Source organism: Choristoneura fumiferana, chromosome Z (assembly GCF_025370935.1).
Source record: "Choristoneura fumiferana chromosome Z, NRCan_CFum_1, whole genome shotgun sequence".
In the NCBI taxonomy this organism is placed as follows: domain Eukaryota; kingdom Metazoa; phylum Arthropoda; class Insecta; order Lepidoptera; family Tortricidae; genus Choristoneura; species Choristoneura fumiferana.
In genome coordinates, this window is record NC_133472.1 from 39,411,742 (window position 1) to 39,430,765 (window position 19,024).

The 19,024-nt window shown below is 37.1% G+C and overlaps 1 protein-coding gene across 3 annotated transcripts in view; it reads left to right on the forward strand.

Annotated features, from left to right (window-relative positions):
- The window catches only part of MESK2 (misexpression suppressor of KSR 2), a 92,154-nt gene that overhangs the window by 66,072 nt on the left and 7,058 nt on the right, over positions 1-19,024 (forward strand). For 2 of the 3 annotated variants that reach the window (XM_074099715.1, XM_074099706.1), the window contains 4 exons: positions 9,269-9,410; positions 10,347-10,493; positions 13,141-13,386; positions 14,597-14,681. In XM_074099715.1, the coding sequence (XP_073955816.1) occupies positions 9,269-9,410; positions 10,347-10,493; positions 13,141-13,386; positions 14,597-14,681 (620 nt within the window). Of the gene's footprint in view, positions 1-9,268; positions 9,411-10,346; positions 10,494-13,140; positions 13,387-14,596; positions 14,682-17,773; positions 17,859-19,024 lie in introns of all 3 variants that reach the window. The other variant, XM_074099724.1, reaches the window with a different exon arrangement.

A 19,024-nucleotide genomic window follows, 5' to 3' on the forward strand; every position in this document is an offset into this window, starting at 1 on the left:
GGGGATTGGCAAAGAATACCCACGGAAACCAACGGAATACAATCCGAACGGCAAATCCTATAGAAGCCTGAAGCTTTGTGATTTCCTGCTAGTATTATAAAGGTGAAAGTGTGTGCTAAAACGGCTGAACGCATTTGATGAGGTATTCGTACATAGCTGTATCTATAGGCATTCCCATGAGATCGCGATTTACATTAGTAAAATCCCGAAATATCCAGAGCTAAACCTTGAATACGGTATTTGACTATTTTGTATATGTTTTATAAATTAAAAATTCACAATGCCTGTTATCGAATAGGGAAACAATTTTTAAGCTACCTTTACAAATAACAAAGATATAAAGGTTTGAAATTCAAGATTAGAAAGAGAAAGACATACTGGCATGTGACGTCACACGCCAGTACCGCCATACTAGTTTCATAGAGAAAAGCGTTTGAGAAAGAGACAGGTACACAGATTTTTTTAAAAATCACTATAAATCCTATTTTCAACCGATTTAAATTTTCTCTTCGCTAAACACTATCTGTATATCTATATTTTCAGAATAATATTAAGATATGGCAAATTAAGGAGTTGTCAAATACCGTATTATGGAATTTGGCACGGGTGTGCTTCGTATAATGTAATTAAAGGAGCACAATGTGTTTCTTGGGATTTCCCGGAATCAGTTTTTCGGTTACGGCAATTTCTATGGAAATAGCTTTTTAATGATATTTGACATATAAGTATCTTTTGATTGGGTTGACTTAGAAGTTTGATTTTAATTTTGATAACAGAAGTTAGCTTGATACCTCCACTTGTTGATAAACGGATCTTGACCGACTGACTAGATGACGGACCTCAAAGTGATCCTAAGAAACCTTGAAACGCAGAACATGTGGGTATTGTACAGTCAAGGGCAAAGATATCGACAAGGCCAAATTTGCAAAAATATGTTTACATGGCCTTAATGTTAAGTGCATAAAGTCGTGTATACATATTTTTGTAACTTTGGCCGTGTAGATATCTTTGCCATTGACTGTAAAACTCTTAAGAGCATTTTCAGATTATCCGATCCGATATCGGTTCATATCTCATGCATTTTACTTGCCCCGATATCGTATCGGCGTCCGATACCGATATCGGATCGGATAATCTGAAAACGCTCTTAATGTAGGTACTAACATAAAAACACAAGAAATTACCGGATAACAATAGGTATAATACCTCTAAGATGTACAAAGGCGAACTTATCCCTTATCCCTTAGAACATGTTAGATACCTACTTTCACGCGCTTTGATTAAATTAATCAAAGTTCACGCGCGGGTGGCCCGCCATGATAGACTTTTACGTATCCTGATAGGAACGATAGAAAGGAATAGCGCTAGCTCGTTTAATACCTACCACTTTTAATTATTTTCGTTATTTGAACGCTTTACAATTACAATTCCAAATACAATTCAAATAACAGAATTACCATAACATATTCCAAATATAAACAGGGACACCAATACCTCGGTTTTCAACCAGCCAGCATTTTACATTATGAGAGAAGTAAGTTCATAAAATGTAATTTATCTTTATTTGAAGTAAAGGACAACAGTAATAAAATATCCCTAACACATTTGCCTCTGACCATGCCTCGTCCAAGGCTAAAATTATATCGAGAAAACTGCTATTATATGGGATCATTAATATTTAATTTAATTCTATTCCTACGCAAATCAGCACATTACCGCTAAGGACATTCTGCAAAGCCTTGAGACTGTGGTTGAATGAACAATGTTTTTATTCAGTCCAGGAATTCTTGCAAAAGAGCTCCTGTAGGTTTAACAGATACCTATAGATGAATCCCGTTAGTTGAATGCAAGTATTGTTTGACATTTAATTTTTTTTGATGTTGTACTGACATCTATAGGTTCCGCTTTATAACAAATTTAGTAAATTCACATAGTAAATAATCTCATCTAATCATCTTATGTAATGTGTAATAAACACATACCTAACCTATGTAAAATTAGCACACCGGAATTCCGGTTGAATATGTACTTACCACTTACCAAATAAGTGAAACATTGTAATTGTCCATCTGTTTACTCGCATATTCAGAAAATAAACTATCAATTCATTTCATTTACAGTACAAACATAGACACTACACAGTTCTACAAGTTTTTTTTACAAATGCACACAACGCTGCACACGTTTTTTCAAGATTATGCAATTCCTAGCGCATATCCCTTTTGTGCCGATACCCGGGCTACCCGGCTCACGGCGCTAACGTGCTGTTAACCCTTCGCTGGCATTGGAACCTGCCCAAAAGTATTCGTTGTGGGTACGATGAATCCATACTAATAATTTGGATTTATCCAGCAATTCTTCAGTAACTTCGGCGGTTGGAATATTTCTTACCTTTTCATGACAAAGTTGAACGAATCCTTTACCTACGCAAGTCCACATTTATATATGTTTCAGGACTTAGTAATATTTTGATCCTGGAATAAGTCTTTGTTACAAAATGTATTTTAACCCAAAAGCTTATAAAAAGAACATAATGCCAGCGGGATGCGAATACGGCTAACTGATCGATTTCACGCTTACTATTCGAACTAAAAATAAAGAAGCATACTTCATTCACTCGATCCAGTTTCATTTAAGTACTCGTACTCTCGAAAAAAATGAATTGTAGCCTGGCATTTTGCGAGATATAAATTGTTTTTACAAAAGTTCTACAGTTCTACTGAAACTCTTTACGGGAATCGCAAGGTCGCAGCTGTTGGAAAACTGCCTGACTCCGCCGAAAAATATAAGCTCTGCGATACTACAAATTATGTACTAGTCCACTGCGGTAAAATGGATAGCGTTCATTTGTTTACCCCACTGTTGCTAGGACGAAGTTAATAAGCACTTTTCGACCGGCCAACTATGCCTGACCTTCTCACACTCATGAAAAATTAGATTGAGTAGTACGGGAGCAAAGTTCCAGTTAGCTGGGTCGATAATATGCATTGGACGTTGCCAAAACATGCTATGCTATGCTTCGAACCAGCGTGAACTATTCCATGCATAATAATAAGTAAATTGAAATTGCTACGAAGCGGCTATTTAAAAACGACCGATGTAATACATTGGATGGAAGTTTTAACTTTCACTGTAGCGGTAGTTTAGTGTTAATCCCAGTTTAGTAGCGTCAAATGTATGGAAATGTCAACGACTAAATCCAAATTTATTTTTTTCCATCAAGTTGCCACTTGATCTAAAAACCAAAAGATAGCATCGTTCATAAATCTGTTTATTCGTGACAACATGGAAAAAATAAAATTCGTATTACACGAAATGGTCCCAATTGCCAAATCAGCAAACTGCTGGAGACGGATGGACGGATGAGATTTTTGATCATGACCCGACGACAACGGTGACAGCGAAACAACTGAAGGCCGGCAAATGCCAGAAACGCCCAGATTATCCAACCAAGTAATAAATTCTGCGGAATAAGCATTATTTAAGGCGTCGTGCAATTAAACAAATTAAATAGAATTGTTTGTAACCAAATCCCAAATTATAATCAGCGGGAAAGCCACGACCCGAGGCCATGTTGTCACAAAACTTGGAATCACAATCGTTTGCACCGCTTCTTTCTGTCACACGGTATAAGACGAGGGTAGAAAGAGACGGTGAATGCGATCGCGATCGTCAGCGCGTTACACAATACAGACTCAGATACGGAGACGTGAAGGCAGTTTATATGAATTACCAGAAATATGAGAAACAACTTTATTCGCCGCAACTCTAGACGCTAATGGACGTTTAATCATTGCTGTCAGATTTTGCTTTTTAATATGAATTCTACTTGGGTGATCGCCCCCTTTAAAATATAGCATATTAAGATGGTTAGGTTTAGGCAAGATGTATGCTTACTTTGATCGATATCGAAGGTGAATAGATTACTTAACCAGTGAAGTGAGATTATACAACTTTCGCCTCATCTGCACTTTTCATCAGGTGAGATAGGGTTCAATCACGGGTCAGTTTATGTAAGAAAAAGTAAATAATCATGTATGGAGCTTATCTTAACTTTAAAAAAACCTTTTAACCTTTTCGCCGCCACGCACGTCAAATACAAAAGACATCACCCATACGCCAGGCTTCTATATTGCAATGCCTAAAATTGAACCTTAATAAAATTGAACGAAGGCTGCTTTTGAATGAAAGTAATGGACGTATACGAGTATACAGGTCGTTGGCGTGGAACCTGCGGTGCGTATATATGACTCGTTGGCGTCATAAAACTAAAAAAAAAACTGACTGAATCTTACGAATCTTACTTATATTAAAAATGTAAATAATAAGCCAGGAATTGTAATTGCGTTATAAAAATGGCCTTCCGTGTCCTAGTAGGCGGGGCTTAAAAGCGTGTTCTGCGCCTCATTTAACTCACATCTGACATTGTATCACGCGCGCAAACCAATCCCTGCTTTCTTTCGAATTTTGATCAATCAACATGTAAGCACGTCTATTTGCAACCTCGAAAATGATTCGTTTTTAAACCATAGATCGTTTTGATATAAGGTATGAACACTTTTTGTGTGGAATTTGTTCTGAGTTACGCTTCCTGACTTATTATTTATTTATTGAATCAGGCGTTACTTTGCGGAGATCCATATCAATGAACTAAAAGAATTTCCTTGCTAACAACTGGTAGCATGGTGTACGGTTGTGTCACTCTGAAGATGAGCTCTGGTTGAGTTCGAAACGCGTCAGTGTAGTGTGGTGGTGGTGATAGATGGGTTTGTGTGATTTGTGTGTGTTCTTACAGTGTGGAGGTGGAGGAACTGCTTGAACACGCATATTTTGCATAAGCTTAGCTATCGTAGGGTCGCGGGTGAGCAAGGAAATTCTTTTAGTTCATTATTATTTATTCGTAGGCAGAACCACATCCATACATAATGATCTTGATGTACCTACTTCTGTTGGTTTAGTTTGGTGTATTTTTTAAAAACCTTTATTTATCTTCACATGTAGGTACAGTCAACGTCATAAATAAGTGATCATTTCTGTACCTTGTCGCTTTCAGTCGTTACACAATTTCGTATGGCTTTACAAACATGACGTTAAAGTGACAAGGTACAAAAGTGATCACTTACTTATGACGTGGACTGTACCCTATCTAACATCACATCCTGGAATTTTGCAATTAATATTTTGCCTATTTCCTGGTGAGTATCCGATTAAGTTGAAATTTGACACCCCTACCTAACTATTTCAAACTATTAAGTACCCCAATTTAAACAGTTGACCGATTTTGCCGTACTTAATCCCTGTATATGGCCAAGTTTACGTCTCATTTTGTAATAACCTGGAAAAGTTTTATATGTTAAAATTACACTACTTACCTTTTTTGGACATATAGAAAGAAAGTTTCAATATAGAAGCTTTTTTCTGGCTGTACTTTTTATTGTTACCCAACCTACACATATGTATATACAAAACTTCAGTCGATACGAGTACTGGAATTAGGCCAAATTCTATTTGTAAGATATACAAGGTGTTAATCAACCGACGAAAAAAAACGGAGGAGGTTCTCAAGTCGACGCGTATATATGTATGACCACGCATAAGTTTTTACACAGAAGTCCGATTTTGATTGGAAAACGTATACCCCGAGGGTGGTTCCATTATAATTTGGAAAAAATATTCCTACAAACAGGGGATGATTGATTGTTCAGCCACTGATTGTACCGTATGACCAGGCATAACTTTTTACAGAGTATTCCGATTTTCATAATTCTTCTTTTATTGAAGTTGGTTTTATATAAATTTGGAAAAAAATACCCCAAGGGTGGGAAAAAAGGCATAAAATAAAAACTTTTTAACAAAAAAATTCAAACCGCCGAAAAAACTGAAAAGCAAAAAATAATAAAGTTAAATACTTAGGTATACATATGTAAGTAAAGTATACGTAGGTTCCAGTTTGAAGTCGGTGCCTCAGCACGAGCCAGGAGGAGTGAAAGAAGCCCATCAGGTAGACGTCTATAGGTCCACTCCTCCTGACTATATAAGGTAGTATAGGTATACTTTACTTACATATAGGTACTATACCTAAGTAATTAACTTTATTATTTTTTGCTTTTCAGTTTTTTCGGCGGTTTATTAAATAACTGAAAACCTACACCCCACCCCAAAAATATTTAATATTTAAATATTTTGTCATTTTAAGTCAGTTGATTGCATTCATTGCATTTATTTTTGAATACTCGTACCTTCATTATTTTATAACATATTCGTGTGTTTTGCTAAGTCACTAATTCTACCTAATTTCTAACTCTACACTCATTTGTATTTGTCTCGTATTTATTTGTCAGTTGCGCTTTGACGTTTTTAGAAGAAAATCACACGCTGACAGCAAAACGGCCAGTATCAAATTATCGTTACTTTTAGACTGGGCCCAATAAAAAAGGGATTTAAGAACAAACATAACCTAATATAAAACATACCTAGTCTAACCGATTCTTCTCTCGATTCTGATCAAACTACTTGGTTTTCAGTTATTTAACGAACACCTTTAATGTGTAGGTACGTAAGGCTAAATAACACAAGTGGCTCTTACATAAACGCAATACGATTTCGACTTACTACGACGCGGCAAAGTTTCACGATGCGACGTCGTCGACGTTGTGGAAATCTACCTACTGCACTTAAGGATTGCTTCGTGATTTTCCACAACATGAGATCACATCGTGAACCGATATGCCGCGTCGTAGTAAGAGCTCTAAGGCCGGATTCTTGGCGATTCTGGGATAGCTAGTTCTCATTGTTTATGGATCAAGCCAAAGAGAAGGGCAATGTAATGTCGTATCAGGAGCTCAAAGCATTGGCAGAGGGTTTACAGAATGGCGATTACTCCACGGACCAGAGCTAGGCTCCTAAATATACGATGATGATGGGAGAGCAATGGGGAGCAGTGCGTCGCAAAAATTCTATAATAACGTTAATACACTGACTCATAGAAAAACGTGGAAAAATATGGTGCCTCCAGTCAAGGGCGTAAAATATATGTACGTAACCAAGATGTCATAAATATCTATAGTTCACTTTTATAACGTCGATGTATACATATATTTGACGCTATGGCTGTATAGATATTGCGTCGCTTGTGATTTAAATTTGCCCACTTAAAAAACCATTGGCCAGCTTTGGTGTAGATAGGTATATGAGCATTATTCAGTGCCGTCAGCCGAACGTACGCGTACGTGCTAAGTAGGACAAACGTAGGTGCGCCATGGCCGTGTTTTACTCATTCATTACGATCGATTTGACCTGTCTCGTCAAACATTACATACGCACTGTCTAGACAAAGTTCAATAAAAAATACTGAAAATAACTAGCTTTCGAAAGGTGGTGGATAAAGTACTTTGCCTTAATTGCGTCACAAGGGTATTCATTTTTGGTTTAGTTAGAGATAGAGACATTCATCAAATAAGTAAGCTCATTTAAAAGATTGTTCTTGTTTTGCTTAATGTAATATTTCTTTCTCACTTATATAACAATTTGTAGTTATTAGAAGGGCGGGACTTGGCGCAGGTATCATTAAAATACTATACTTACGTAAAGGTATATCTACTTAAAATGATTCTCAACCTTGATCCAATACAATACAATACCATTACTCCTCATTAAATACCAATACATTTATTTATTTATTGTATAAAATTTTCATTTTCATGTCCATTAAAAATGGAAGTTTATTATTCAGTGTCAAATGTTAAAACGGGTAACGATGGGTACTGAAACTAATTAAGAGAGCATTATGCATAACATCTGTACTTATCACTGTCTTGCACCTTATATATACATACATACCTATATTATGTATGTACTCAATATTTTAAATCCGTAGCCCTTTTCTTACAAACATTATTTTGACATGATAAAGCTCTCGATAGAGACACGACCAAAGAAATGTGTCTCTTTTGTAGGTGAATAAACTGCATTAATGGGATACCGGCGCGTCTATCTGGCGCCGACGATACTATATATCCGCCAATTACGTAGCTTTGACGAAACTGTATTTTCATTCTCGTCTACGATGAACAAAGGGAAAGTTCAACACACTATTTCCTCAAGATTGGTAGAAGTGGGCGATCTTTGTCTCGTACAAAGTACTAAGTGGGCGTATGGCAACACCGTTAATTTCTAATTGGCGCCCAACATGGGGCCTTTCGAACACAATAACTATTTTTCCTTTTCACCTCGAGCATTTGAATAGCGTTCATTTGGAAAGCGGAATAGAACCGGCGTAATCCAGTTTGGTACCGCAGTGTTATGTAAGAGTACCGCTCGATATGGGCTACCTACGTAAGTACGAGTGGCCAACTTACAGCGCCTGGTCATGCTTCTGTATATCCTCAAGGGCTTGGGAAATCATTCACTGGAAAATTGTTTCACCGCGACATTTGGCTGCCATTTTCGCTACCCTTCGCGGTGAATATGAATATTTTATGCCCATTATGGCTCGGGATACTTTGAGGTAACTAAATTATAATTATCCTTGCGGTTAGAACGCGAATTATTTACGTTCCGCTTATTGTCTCCGCATGTACAAATACGTTGTTGGATTCGAATTCATTTACTGCCGCAGTATTATGTAACTCGGTCGATGGAGCAGCCCTATTTAAACTGTCACGGACTTGGTTATTGAACTTACGAATTGTCGCCCCTTTTAAACTTTTTCTTTAGCACAAACGATGTTTTAGCATATTTTTGAGTAACTAAGATCAAATGTCATCCAGGCATGTTCTAGCTCAGGGTTTCTCAAACTTATGGCTCCACGTACCCCAGTTAAAGTTTCTAGACGACAGCGAACCCTTACCCCAACAAATAACAAACAAATAAGTAACAAATTTAGAGTTGAAATAAAAAATATAAAAAGACTCCAAAAACCAATCTTAATCATCTTGCCAGTCTTGCAGCCACCATCAAGTAAACCTTGTCGCGAACCCCCTACCGTCGAATAGCGAACCCTGAAACCCTGATCTAGCTCACCGACTTCTCTCTTGTTCTTTGAGTTTTGGAACCCCTTATCAGGGCAATTTAAGGAATTGTTACGTGGAATTTTTGACAAACGCCAACTAGCGTAGATCCGCTCTTACGTGGAAACGTTAAGTGTGAGCGGGATAAAAACTCGCTACTGTCGTCAATACTAAGGCTTGCAGGCATCTCTTCCACTGACTCACTATAGCCTTATAGTATTAATAAAAAATGATAAAATAAAGAATCCAATTTGTTTCAGCTACATCTACCCGACTATGGATGAGTTGGCCAACCAGTTGAACTACGTGTTGGGGCACTTCGGCATCAAGTCGTTCATCGGGTTCGGGGTCGGCGCCGGCGCAAACATCTTCGCACGCTTCGCTCTTGCTTATCCACAAAAGGTAAAAAAAGTAAAGTTTCTATAAGTAGATGGCGTTAGTATTGAGAGGTCAGTTTGACGTTACAGAAGTTATCGTATCGTACCATCCCTCTCGCTCTCGTATTAAATAGTATAAGTGTCAGAGGGACCGCACGATACAAACTTCGAGTTTCGAGTTTCGTAGTAGCCCTGCAGTTTTTCTTTTTTTATTTATTTAACCAATCACAAACGTGACGCTAATTTCAAAGTTGTCAATCGAACCTCTTGATACAAGCGCCATCTAGCCTGTCACAGAAACCCTTATTCCATCCGTTCAAACCAAGTTCAAACAAAATCAGAGCGGAGTAAGAGCGTTTTCAGATTATCCGATCCGATATCGGTATCGGACGCCGATAAGATATCGGGGCAAGTAAAATGTTTGAAATATGATCCGATATCGGATCGGATAATCTGAAAACGCTCTAATCTTAATAAAGAGCAGCAGTGACAGCGGGAAGATCACAAAAGTTGGTTGCCAAAATTAAAAGACTAGCTTTTAAGTACAAAACAAACAGGATGGCAGCGGCTCGGGAGTGCGGAGGCTCTATTTACGTGGCTTTATAACAGGGTCTCTTAAAATGTTTGCAGTCACGGACCACTTTCACAATTTAAACAATTTCATGGAACCCTGTAATTTAAATTTTTTTTTTAATTCCTGATAAATATTTTTACACACTGACCTACTGCGGACCCCTGATACACATGCTACGGACACTTTAAGAAACCCTGCTTTTTAATGAACAATATCACACTGACGGCGTACGCGGGACGGATCGTGCGCGGGCCGAGTCGTGCGCGGGTTCTGCGGTATACTGTTGTTCAATGTTCATATTAGCCACGTAAATGGGCCCGCCGTACTCTCGACCCGCTGCCGCCCCGCGTGTTTTGCGTTTTAAGGGTATAATCTGTGGTGTTTTAGGTGGACGCTCTAGCGCTGATCAACTGCACTTCGAACCAATCTGGCTGGATCGAGTGGGCGTACCAGAAGATGAACTCGCGCTCCCTGCGCGCGCGCGGCATGACTCAAGGCGTGCTCGATTACCTCATGTGGCACCACTTTGGGAAGGTATGTGGGAAACTGTCGTAAAGATTACTTAGCAATCCATTTTAAATTGGCTGAGCGAAAAGTATTTTTGTGAACATAGTTCTATCGGCTCTGTTTTATTTTTAGACCTCTAAAGATGATTTCGTTAGATAATGTTAAATATGTGTTTTAGTTACCATGCACTGTACAGAAGAGTCTCTAAGTCGCCTGTTGTTTCGTATCGTACCGGTATGTTAGCCTCGGTACGATACGAACTTCGATTTTCGAATTTCGTAGTAGTCCTACAGTAGCGAATCTTCATGAAGACAAAGCAGTGCTGGAGTCTGGGTTCCATAGTTTCGTAATAGAGAACGCTGCTGCTGCTGCTGCCCGCTCTCTCATTTGTTCTCTTAGGGGTTGTTTCATCACCCATTGATTAGTGTTAACTGACGGATAAAACGTGATGCCGTCTCCGTCTATTCGAACAAAACAAACAGAGACGGCATCACATTTATCCGTCAAATAAATTTAATCAATGGATGGTGAAACAGCCCCTTAGTCGTCTTTTACGACACCCATGGGAAAGAGATGGATCCGTTCTATCTCTAAAACCGGGCACACCACGGATTGTAGAAGAGTAGACACGCCGAAATTGACGCTAAATGGCATGTATTTGTTTTATTAATTCTTAATAGCTAAATAATGTATTTAATATAAACAGAATCGAGGCCATGCGGTCCAGGCACGAAGGAACTCGCGAAATAGTCACTTATAGCCAGGTAGATATTTAAGGCTAAATCAGAGGCCGTTTCTGCTAACGTTTCTGACGCTCGCAATCGCAATCAGATGGCAGTTTTTTATGCGAAATCTGTCATTTGATTGCGATCGCGAGCGTCAGTGACGTTAAGCAATACAGCCTCTGTTCTGAAAGGAAACGCTGCCAGCCTCCTGAGAACTATGCCGTCCATTACTAACCCCTGATGCAAAAAGAGGGGTGTTATTAGTTTGATGCCTATGTATGTCTGTCTGTGGCATTCTAGGTCCTAAACAGACCGATATCGATGAGGTTTTTTTCACGTGAAAGCGTGTTTTCTTTTCTAGCGGCGGTTCTTGCCTATATATGTTTCATTAAAATCGGTTTTTGAGATATTTAACTTTTAATCCATAAATTTTGCAAACATTTTTTGGTGGTGGTGGTAGGACCTTGTGCAAGGTCCGCCCGGATAGCTACCACCATCTTACTCGCTAATCCTGCCGTGAAGGAGCAGTGCTTGCACTGTTGTGTTTCGGCGTGGAGAGTAAGACAGCCGGTGAAATTACTGGCACTTGAGGTATCCCATCTTAGGCCTCTAGGTTGGCAACGCATCTGCAATACCCCTGGTGTTGCAGATGTTTATGGGCGGTGGTGATCTCTTACCATCAGGAGACCCACTTGCTCGTTTGCCATCCAGCGGAATAAAAAAAAAAATTTTTTTTTGCCTTATCGTTATTTGTGGTTCATGTAGGTTTATTCATGTTGTTATTTAATACGACGATTTACTATAATTTTCCGTGCATTGGCATTAATCATCTGAACTTTGGCACTTCACTTTTTAGCTGTTAGCGATTTTTTAACAAAACTGCTTTTCAATTGCTATTGCGAATTGTTACTTTTAAGTGAGTTACAAGAAAAGTGTATTGTCATAGAGTATGTATGAATGCAACTGTTTGTATCTCGTACCCGTATGCTGGTTATTCATTATTATCCAACCATATTATTATTGCCATACAATTGCGGAATTATACCTTCCTTTAATCCAGCTGTAAACTGGACAATACGGTATTCGATAACACAGATACAAAATTCAGATCTATGGTCAAGGAGACATTAATATCTAAGGCGTATTATAAAGTTAATCATTATATCATGGACACGCCCATACAAACTAGTGTCAAACTGACAAGGTGTCACAAAATATCATGTCGGTATTTCCATGTCGGTATTGTACGTCCGGGAAATAACCCTCATTTAATTTTCGGCTACCTGTCGCCGGCCCTCCGCTTCTAAATATATACTTACCGGTAATACTTTAACATGCTCGCTGGTGTTATTATTTAAATAGCATGAGATTTTCATTATATAGCATGCGATCTTTCTTGCTAAGCAGTTTGGTTCACAGAATGCTGGGCGAATTCGTATCCTTAATTTTTTTATTGTTGTATTTAACTCGACCCATAGTCAGTGTTGTTGTATTTAGTTCGACCCTGAATACTGCTAATATATGTATAATTATGATAAAATATGTACTAACGGCCCGCTCTGACTGCCGAGACAGGTTGAATTGAAATTGCGGGATTTTACCCATTAAATTCCCATGGGAATTCCCAAAGATTACACATTGGATTTCATCAACGTTTCCTTTAAAAAACCCACGCTAATTTTTTATACCAAATTGTATCTTAATCCGTCTAACCGTTATAGCGTGAAGGAGTAACAAACCTAAAGACAAGTTATTACTTATATAGCTGGATAAAGAATAAGCTAGTTGAGAACGCAGGATAAATACGAACTTTCCGACAAAATACGATGGCAAAACATGAACTACTACATATACACAAATATTTATTAAGTACCTACAATAAGCTTGAGCGCCCCATCGCGCCTTCACTTACACACAACTGTGTTTTACACATAACTGTTTCTTTCCAGTTCCCGGAAGAGCGTAACCATGACCTGACTCAGATGTACCGCATGCATTTCAATCGCAACGTAAACCCGAACAACTTGTCCATGTTCATCGACGCTTACCTTCAGCGCACGGATCTGGGCATCTCGCGGGACACCGACACTATCAAGGCTCCCGTGTTGAACATCACCGGAGCCCTGTCTCCCCATGTCGAGGACACCGTCACGTTCAACGGCCGACTACATCCCAATAACTCTACTTGGATGAAGGTAGGGCTAAATTATGTGCGGGTAAACTTGGGTATGTAGCAAATTTTTTGAAAGTCATAATGTAAAGATTAAGATAATTTTTTTGCCACTGAAACCGTATTTTTTTCATAAATTTTAATTAGTCTTGGATAGGTTGGTTTAGGTTTCTTTTCTAAACGATTAATGTATTCAGAGAAAAGGGAGTTATGACAAACAATAGATTATAACAATCATTACTTTATGACTTTCAAGAACTCAAGTCGATATGGTCCCAGTAAACTTGTCACCTGCAAAGCAGTTGCATGGTGTGTTCCCAATCAGCACTTGGTCAGCGTGGGACGTACATACCTACATAGATATCGGCCGGGAACGAAATGAAACTTGTCCCTCCTTACACCTGTACTAGCCGTTAGTCGCGAGTCCGTCCGCGCAGAATTCGTTTCACGCTATCCCGCGGGAACTATGTAATTTTTCGGGATAAAAACTACCCTATATCCATCTCTGGGGCTCAAAGTATCTGTGTACCAAATTTCATCTAAATCGGTGCAGCGGTTTAGACGTGATGAAGTAACAAACATCCAAACATACAAAAATCTTCACAAACTTTCACATTTATAATATTAGTAGGATTCCGGCACCACAATTTCTTTGCTATTTGTATATATGGATGAATTATGGGTATGTTCAATGATAAACAATGTATCGTACAATAACAAAACAACTTTGACATTTGGGTGACGTTTGTGATTGGTTAAATAACTATGTACTTTTCCTCCATTGCGTCCTTTATTGTTTCTAATGATATTAAAATATAATTATGCCACCTCCCTTCATATAGATCCTGATCCTATATTTCCCTATCCAAATTCAAAATTCCGTAATATTTTTTAGTAAATTCCGCTTCGTTTCCTCACTTTGTAATTGGCACAATCGTCTGTTCTAACCGAACTTGTATATTGCCATAAAAAAAAAACTATGTACTTAAATAGCTTATCACAAGCAATACTGTAACGTCAAAAGGATCTCTCGACACTAACGTCATCTAGCGCTATTTCGCCTCAAGAGACCGTCATTGAATAACAGTGTGATGTTAATATGGGTTCCAATATACCGGTAATTTATTAAAAAAAAAAAAGTTTTTCAGTAAAAATACAGGTCAAGATTAGTTAGGTAGGTACCTTATTTTTATGTTTCTAAAAACGCAATATAACTTGTCTGCCGAATATTCCAGATCTCCGACTGCGGCATGGTGCTAGAAGAGCAGCCAGGCAAGATTTCCGAGGCTTTCCGTCTCTTTCTGCAGGGCGAGGGCTACGGTAAGTAAGGGGCGCTTTAAACAAAGGGCTTTTCCATAGATAAGTACAATATGACTGATTGCCTGGATATATTAACTTTTACAATGCATGTATACAATTTAACGAATAGTGTTATAAATTTGCGAAAAATCGTAAAACTAACAAATAATCTTAATGTAAAAATACGAAATGCAGTGAAAACAACTGTAGTATAAAATGAAATTTGAACAGTGAAACATACCTGTATATTTATGTAGTAACAGTCATATTTAAAGCTATCTTAAAGTTCTGAAAAACATGCCAAATAACGTAGTGTGAATTTTTAAAACGCATTTATTACATTTTTGATCTTATGTACAATCCTTTTTCAAAAAATGTGAATTATGAAACCGTGACGAGATGTCGCCAATCTTTCACAGAGTATACGATAAGCCTAAATCAATTTGTGTCGTGTCTCTGTGCCTAAATTTTGTGTCAAATTCGACAAATAAAAAAAACTAACAAACGTCAATGTCAAATAATACGTAAACAAGACGTAAACCTTAGTAAATTATATTTAAAAACCGATTCCATTTTTGACACGATACTTCCATTGTACCTACTATTTTTGTAAAATGTATGCACACGACTCGAAATTTCCGGCGAATTCTTATTCCGCCATAAGTATAAATATATACAATTTATTTAAATATGTGTAGTTAATATGTAGTAAACTATTCTAGTCATTTACAATTGTTACGAATGGCATATACTCTAGTCATAAAAATATGACTGCTTTTAGTGCTTTTTGTGTGTAACTCATGACGATTGACCATATTGACAGTTTACATTGTCATTTATCATTTTCAATAGTGCGAATGCACATGGCCCGCTTTGCAACGAACTGATATTAATTCCACACCACCTTTCGCTCAATAGATGCAATTAGTTAAATGTATCCATAAATTTAAACGCAATGAAAACATATTTATGAGAATAAATACTCACTGATAATACGGCATAGATGTAAAATGTGTGTACCTACCTATTTAGCATAGCATGCTTTTTATGACTTTTGAATGTAAGTTTATTGCATCTATTTTGCTGCGGAATTCCTGTAATTCGAATTTCGATTATTATTTAGCACTTTTGTATACTTGAAATGTATACTTTTTAATTAGTTTAGATATTAATTATGAACTACAATGGCTTTCGACCACTATTAAATTATTAAAATATTTTATAGTGTTTTCACTGTTTAGTTTTACCCGTTTTTTTTATTTTGGCTCAAAGTTAAAATGATTAAACATTCTAGTTGTATTTAAAAAATGGCGTAAATGAGAAAGAACTGATTTTTGTTTTCTTTTATTATGTTTGAACCCGGATTTTGCATTTCGCGGCAACCCCAACCGGTATGTATTGTCGGAAAGCTTCAAATGCTTCGCTTTTCCTCTAGATTCCGTAGATTTTACATTATAGCTAAAATTATAGCACGATTATAAATAGTCATCTTATCTAATTACGAATGCGCAAAATAGTCGATTGTGTTTGTATTTAGTAATAATATTACGAACTGCCGTGCTCGCAGACTTTAATTATGTTATACTTAATAACTTAATTTTATAAACTAATCTTGAAATACAAACTATTATTTTTAAACACTGTACAAACCTATCTAACCTATTCCACATCGAGCTGCTTCCTGTGGAAAGTAGTACATAGTTAATTTGAGATTAGTACTATTATTTTTGTCTGTGAGGACGGCACTTTAGTTTTTTCTTTTCATCCAATTTTGAATACTGAATGAATATAAAAATTTCGTTTTGAAAAAAAAATGTTTCATGCACGGACTTGTGCATGTTTGTTGCGTATTTAAGTTTAGTATTTTATTTATAGTAATCCAATTTAATTTATTTTCATATTTATATCTATGAGTAAGCTGAAAAGAAAAATTCAGTCTTAGTTTTTTTTTTCATACTTATTTGTCCTACTTAAACAAATGAATACCCTGAGCTATTGACGAAGCTATCTAAATTTCATGACTGTTTTTATATATTTTCGCTCTGCATCGTTATGATTAAAATGAAAGCTGTCATAAGGGTATGCTTCCATTGGGACGCACATAAGCAAAAATCATCACAGTCTTTATTTTTTTTAACCCCCGGGGTCATTCAAGTACCAGGTAGCGCACAGAATTTTAGTCGTTTTTGACTCTCTCTTCCCACTTGTCAGCAAAATTCAACGAAAGTTCTAACTGTTCCGGTTTCTTCGTTACTATTGATGTCCGAGATACCATTTAGGTTCAAAAAATAAGGAATTTTCAGACCATAAAGTACCTACTAGCTTTTGCCCACAACTTAAGTATGCGAAAAATTCGTTAATCGCTATGCTGCGGGAACTATGCAATTTTCCGTATCTCACAATATCTCCAGGGCCCTGTTTCTCAAAGCATATTAGTCAAATAATATAACTGTTTTGTGTCGTAAATTGTATGAAAAAATGAGACAAAACACTAATATTATTTATTAAACTAACATGCTTCGAGAAACTGGGTCCAGACCAATTCCCCCTTGTCATTGAGGTCATCCCCCATTTGGTGCTTACGTACCTAGTTCTTGCATGATCCATACTATCCTTCTAATGAAAAGATTATGTCTTCAGTCAGCTCTGCTCCGTCTCAATGAAAGCACAACTTTACAATATAAAACTTACAGCTGTCATTGTAACCACGATACAGAATAAAGAATAAAATATGTGTATTTTTACAAAATTAACCACCGTTTTCTTATTGGTTTATTGGTAAATATGATTACTTCAATCAATGTATCTTATATTTAAGTACGGTGGTAAGTTTTGTAAATGGTTGTAAACAAATAATCTATAACTATTATACATTAAATGGTTACCTAATTATTAAGTACTTACTCATCCTACGTGTCCTGGCTAAAGATTGCTATTCTGTACAAATTTTCCAATAAATCCTTTTCAATACCTATATTTCAAAGGTTGATACTTGGTTGATCTCGATTTACATCCTTGTAAAAATAAAAAAACAAAATCGCTTTCCATAGCCTCGACACTGGCAGCACTCATTATTTATTTTTATTTATTTTCCTTTTTTTTCACCACGGTAGCTGTGATGGCACTGCAAAAAGTAAGCACGGCCTGCAGTAGAGAATATCAGCCAGGATCTTTGACCGTCTAGAGCTTGTAGAAAAAGTAAGTCACCCTTATCTTTCTCGTTTGCTTCGCTTGAAACCAACCGATTTGTTTGAATACAGAAGAATTAAGCACTTTCCCAACAGGGAAGCAACGTTAATAGTTATTAAACCTATATTTTTTCTATACGTTAGAGGTTGGAACAATTAATGACTGACGAAAAAGGGATACAGTTTTGTGTTGCATACAGCTACGTATCTTTCACCAACTACATCCAAACTTTAGTTACGCCAATCAATACTTAGCTAAATGATTCAATTAAATATATGAGGTCTAAAGTTGAGAGTGACACGGGAAAAAGAGACCCACTATTTTTTTTTATAACGGAACACGTACTTACCATATCTATTAGCGTTTAGATTAGGCGAGATAAGAAGTTCGAATTTTGCACTTCGTAGTAAAAAGGGCCAGGTTTGTACTAGTTAAGTACCTCACTCATCCACGCATGCGACACGCAGTAAGGCATTATGTACAATTTTGTTAAAATAATTCAAACATAAATCATATGAAATAAAAATGATTGAGCTACATGCCCAGTTAAAGAAGTTTTTAGGGTTCCATACCTTAAAAGGGAAAAAACAAATCCCTTACAGGACCACGTTTTGTCTGCCTGTCAAGGACTTTTTTTCTTAGGAACACGTGGAGGTTCGAGCTGAAATGAATAGAAAATACTCAGGATCACTACTCTTTTTAACTGTGAAAAAAATAAAATTCTAAGTCAACGCATTTAAACGATATAAGTAGTCATTAAAAAAGGTGCTTCCATAAAAATTGCCGTGACTGAAAACCTAAAAGGTCCTTTAAGTCGTCCTAGAAACTTAAATTTGGTATGAAGGTAGTTCTTATAGCACAACCAATAAGAAAGATAAGAAAATAATATTTTTATGTCTGTCTGTCTATGTCAGTCGCTATCTAAAATAAGCCCACAGTGCGTACAATTTGCTTAACAGCTGGAAATTTATAGATAGGTACGCACAAATTTGTACGGAACCCTCGGTGCGCGAGTTGACTCGCACTTGGCCGGTTTGTTTTAATAAGTACCTAATATTTAATGAACTAAAAGAATTTCTTTGCTCACCCGCTACCTAATGATAGCTAAGTTTATTCAAAATATGCGTGTTCATGCACTTCCTCCACCTCCACACTGTAAGAACACACACAAATCA